The sequence below is a fragment of the Alexandromys fortis genome, unplaced genomic scaffold (genome assembly GCF_014885135.2).
Source record: "Alexandromys fortis isolate MF-2015 unplaced genomic scaffold, M_Fortis_MF-2015_v1.1 scaffold_232, whole genome shotgun sequence".
NCBI classification, from domain to species: domain Eukaryota; kingdom Metazoa; phylum Chordata; class Mammalia; order Rodentia; family Cricetidae; genus Alexandromys; species Alexandromys fortis.
The window spans coordinates 1,371,552-1,376,427 of NW_026068110.1; the positions used below are offsets into that span (position 1 = coordinate 1,371,552).

Sequence of the window (4,876 nt, forward strand, 5' to 3'; positions counted from 1 at the left end):
ACGCCAGAGAGAGCGAGCCAGAGAGCCTGCATGAGAGGCCCCTGGGGCCGCTTCCATCGCCTGGCGGCATGGGCTTGCCAGGATTGCTGAAGCATCGGTGGGGAGAGCTAGGCAACCTCCCTTCCGATTGTGTGGGCACCAGAGTCGGCAGCTTCTCAACAGGTCCATCATTTACGCAAAGACACGGCTCAGGAACAGCTTCTTGCCTTAAAGCTTGCCTGGCAGCCACGGCAGCCCTCTCTAGTCTGGGAGAGAGCAGCAGAGTTTCTAGTTAACAAAGAGTGGGATTCCTTTCTGCAGTGTCCTCCTTGGCCCCGCGTTGCAAATCTCTGTCCACAATCTAAATATAAAAATCAGAGAAAGAGAGAGGGAAAGGAAAAAATATCTTCAGGAAATTTAAAAAGAAGAAGGAAAATTGCCTGGGCAGAAACGGTATAAGTGCTTTAGACATCGCTGTCCTTTTCAGGACTTGAATGAGCCAGGCTGGCTGGCTTTTGTGCCGAAAGCTCAGCCCCATTTGTGCTGAGGGGACTCCAGAGAAGGTCTCAGAGGGGGAAGCCCGATGTAGTTAGGGTGGGGGACAAACAGGGAGCCTGGGAAGAGGAGGGGGGATCAGCTATGCCTCTGGCTGCAAATGCCCCCTACTCTCTCAGGCATCAGGGAGACCCTGCCTGTGCCGCTGCCGGGGTGATAAAAAGGGATGAAAAGTTTTGCATGGCCGAGTGTGGAGAAAGGCGGAGACAATCAAGGCTGGTTTGTGCTTAGAAAGAAATACATTGCCATTTTAGCTGTCCGCCAGAGTCAGGGGAAGCTCGACATGCAATTAGAGGGCTTGGATTAAAAGGTGCTTTGGGGCCCAGAGGAGAAATGGGATTCGGGAAGGTCGAGAGGCCTTTTGGTCCCGGTGGCACAAAATGACAGCAGGGGCTGTTATATTTCTGGTCCGATTCACGGAGCCAGCTCTTTGACTTATAAATAACAGATTCAGGTCACAGGCAGCACGGCCAAGACCAGCTTTTAAGGCTGCAGTTTCCCCTGTTTCAAAGTCAGTGTTATTAGAGGAGCCAGTGAGAACTGAGGAAGGGGCGGGGGGGGGGGCTTAGTGGGAGGTTTGATAGGACCAGCCACGTCTGCAGAGACTGTCAGAGGGAAGGGCTGACGGAACAACTGCGAGGGGACATCCTCTCTTGCCTGGCATAACTATTCTTCTGGTTGAGCTGCATTATTGAGACGAGAGCAGCCCCCACCCCCCGCCGAGATCTCGCACTGCCAGGCTCTTCCAGCCAGGGTCTGGTCAAAGGATCGGACCTTGAGTTTTCAAGGCTGATCGTCCTGTCCCTTGCAACTCCTTGGAAACAAGGACTACACTTTGCAGCTTAGCGGACACACACACGCGGAAACCCGAGCAGCTTGTGTGTTTCCAGTGGAGATCCCACTGGAGGCTGGACCAGATCACGCTTAGGTAAACACTGGCGAGAGGCTGAAGGTGGCTCAGCTTGATTTTGCAATGCCCTTAGTTAACCAGAAAGAAGACCGGGGTGCGGGGCAGAGGGAGCCTTATTTAAAACAACCTACCCTCAAATCCTCTCTTCAATCTTGGTTTTGTTTTCAGAGACCCATAACAACTTGTTAAGATCTTGGGCTTCTGACAAGTTCTGTCGAACTTTGAGGCCCAACAGTCCCATCTCCAGGGAAGACTGGCTTGGGAGAGGTGAGGCAGGGTTTTTATAGGTCTGGACCCTCTGGCTCCACCCGGGTCTTATTTTCTGAATGGGAAGTGATTCTTCTGCCTCTGGCAGGTTATGGCAGAAGCCCGGGCCCCAGGAATGGTATTTCTGGTCAGTAACACTTTCCAGCTGTGGCGAATGTTCCTTCCAACATCACACAGCGGAGTCCATTTCCCCATTGCCTTGTGTTCTCATGGAATTAACTTGGCCCGTTCTTCCTGTCTCCACAGATGGCCTCGCCTCCTCCCGGGTCCGCCTGTACTTCTTCGTCTCTAACGAAGGCAACCAGAACCTATTTGTGGTGCAGGCCAGCCTGTGGCTGTACCTGAAACTCCTCCCCTACGTCCTGGAGAAGGGAAGCCGGAGGAAGGTACGGGTCAAGGTGTACTTCCAGGAACAGGGTCACGGTGACAGGTGGAATGTTGTGGAGAAGAAGGTGGACCTAAAGCGTAGCGGCTGGCACACCTTCCCCATCACGGAGGCCATCCAGGCCTTATTTGAACGGGGTGAGAGACGCCTTAACCTGGATGTGCTGTGTGACAGCTGCCAGGAGCTGGCCGTGGTGCCTGTGTTTGTGGACCCCGGTGAGGAGTCACACAGGCCCTTCGTAGTGGTGCAGGCCCGCCTAGGTGACAGCAGACATCGCATCCGCAAGCGGGGCCTAGAGTGCGATGGGAGGACCAGCCTCTGTTGCAGGCAACAGTTCTACATCGACTTTCGGCTCATCGGCTGGAACGACTGGATCATTGCACCCACTGGTTACTACGGGAACTACTGTGAGGGCAGCTGCCCGGCCTACCTGGCTGGGGTCCCTGGCTCAGCCTCCTCCTTCCACACTGCTGTGGTGAACCAGTACCGCATGCGTGGCCTGAACCCAGGGCCCGTGAACTCTTGCTGCATCCCCACCAAGCTGAGCTCCATGTCCATGCTCTACTTTGATGACGAGTACAACATCGTCAAGCGGGACGTGCCCAACATGATCGTGGAAGAGTGTGGCTGCGCCTGACCATGGTGACGGGTGCAGAGCGCAGGCCTGTGGGGGCTTTGAGGGAGCAGGAGAGCTGAGTGTGGTTGTTCCATTGGGCTGCGGAGAGTGCCCGGGGTGAGGCCTGAAATAATAATGTTCTCCCGCTTCATAGAAAACCAGTCAGAACCAGAGGGAGAACCCTCCTGTGCCACGAGAGACTCCTAACCGCACACATAGACACCCATAGCTAGACTCATCTTGCCACCCACACAGCAGCCTCCAGGATACCAGCAAACGGATGCGGTGACAAATGGCAGCTTAGCTACCAATGCCTGTCAGTCGGAGAGAATGGGGTGAGCGGCTACCATTCCCACCAGCTGGCCGGGCACTCTCAATCGCGCCTTCTGAGCATACATAAAAGCACAAAGACAGAGGACACAGAGAGAGTGAGCCAGAGAGCCACCAGGAGGAAAAGCAGGCTGGGAGCACAGGCGGGTGGAGGGCCGTGTGCCCCTGGCTTGTCCCAGGCTCTTCGCCGCAGCGCCTGGCGCAGTCCTGCCTGCTCACTCTGCCTGGCATCCTTCATGCTTTGAGGCCAGCGGAGCTGTGCCACCCTGTTCTTGGAGAGGGCAAATAGCCCAGGAGGGACTCGCCTGTCACAGAGACGATGGAGCAGGGACAGTGACCCTTTGACTGTCTGTCGCTTGGATCCCTGGTGTGACTTGTGTGTATGTGTGTTTGTTTGTCTTCAGGGGTTGGGGGTGGGGAGAGGAGAAGGGTCTTAATTTCATGCTTTAAACTCGCCTCCAACAGCTGACAGGTCATTTGTGCCGGCTGTAGAATTGAAAAGAACCTATCAGCTATGACCTTTGAAGTGGATTCTAAGTGAGAAGGAAAAAAATGTTGCAATCAGTGCCCTTAGCTGGGGATATCCTCCTAGCGCTGTGGTGGGAGGGACAGGGATGACCACTAGGCAAGGGAAGAGCCCAGAGGGGGCAGCGGTCTTGCGGAGGTGGCGAGACGGGAGAGCTTTTAGTTGCTTTGCAGAAGTTGTCCCTGCGGCTGGGCCCTGGCTCCAGGGGTTGTCGTGGACGTGGCTCCTGCCCACTTTACTCGCCCAACTGCCTGCCCCACAAAGCACTTGCGGTCCTGCATGAACGCACATGGCAATAGCACTTGCAGGTCTGAGCGTGTCCAGAAGTGGCCCTGGGGCCAGAGCTGCCGTGGTGGTCCTCGTGGATGTCCAAGTGCCACGTGAACTATGCAATTTAAAGGGTTGACCCACACCAGGCGAAACTGAACTCGTCCGTCTCTTTTATATTTTTATACTTGAAATCCTTTGCTTCTTTTCTAAGCGAATGATTGCTTTCAATGTTTGCACTGATTTACTTGCATGGTTAGTCAGAAACTGCCATTTGAAAAAAAGTTATTTTTATAGCAGCAGAAAAATGAATACAGTTAAATGTATTATACATAATTTTGGAACCAAAGAGGCCAGCGGATCAGTTTTAATTTTTATTAGACGGCAAGGCCATCTTTTATGAGGTAGATGTTCTAAACGACCCCTTGAGTGGCCTGCCAGCGTTTCAGGGTATAAATGATTTTTTTTATTATTCAGTTGATGTGTCTCTTCTGTTCTTACACACCCAGAAGGTAGCGTAAAAGAAAAGGATGGTAGAATGCAGGTGTGTATCTGTAAGTCCTCATCTTTAGTTTATTTAATAAAGCCCTCCTTAGGTTCTGTTTCATAATAACTTAAAACCAAACAACTTCCCCCCACAGACTGGCTGTCTAAGTATTTTACGTTCATGTACAGTTTAAGAAAATAAAAGATGGAGTGCCATGGGCTTTCTGCCTTGTCTGGTGTCTGGGGCAGTGGGCAGCTGGGAGGAAGGGATTGGTGCAGGCATCCCGTTCTGATGCCAGCAGTCCCCATGACATGCTCTCTATACTCAGAGCCCTTGCTGGCACCCAAGTCTTGCAGAAGCCAGAGAGATGGCAGGACACCAGCTAAGAGGCAAGGAGCAAAATCACCGTTTGTTTACCGGTCCAGTCCCTAACTAGTTACACTCCGCCAAAGCTGGAGCTCTGCTTTCCGAAAGTGCTGTGTTACCTGACGCGAGCCCCAATGACCTGACTTCGAGCCCAGGGCCCACATCGTGGAAAGAGTGTCCTGGCTCTG

General features: G+C 53.2%; 1 protein-coding gene across 1 annotated transcript in view; it reads left to right on the forward strand.

The window, feature by feature from the left end:
- Inhbb (inhibin subunit beta B) overlaps positions 1-4,541 on the forward strand; it is a 5,733-nt gene extending 1,192 nt beyond the window's left edge. The window contains exon 2 of the mRNA XM_050124491.1: positions 1,958-4,541. Coding sequence (XP_049980448.1) covers positions 1,958-2,733 — 776 coding nt within the window. The 3' untranslated portion in view covers positions 2,734-4,541. The remainder of the gene's footprint in view (positions 1-1,957) is intronic.
- The last annotated feature ends 335 nt before the right edge of the window (positions 4,542-4,876 follow it).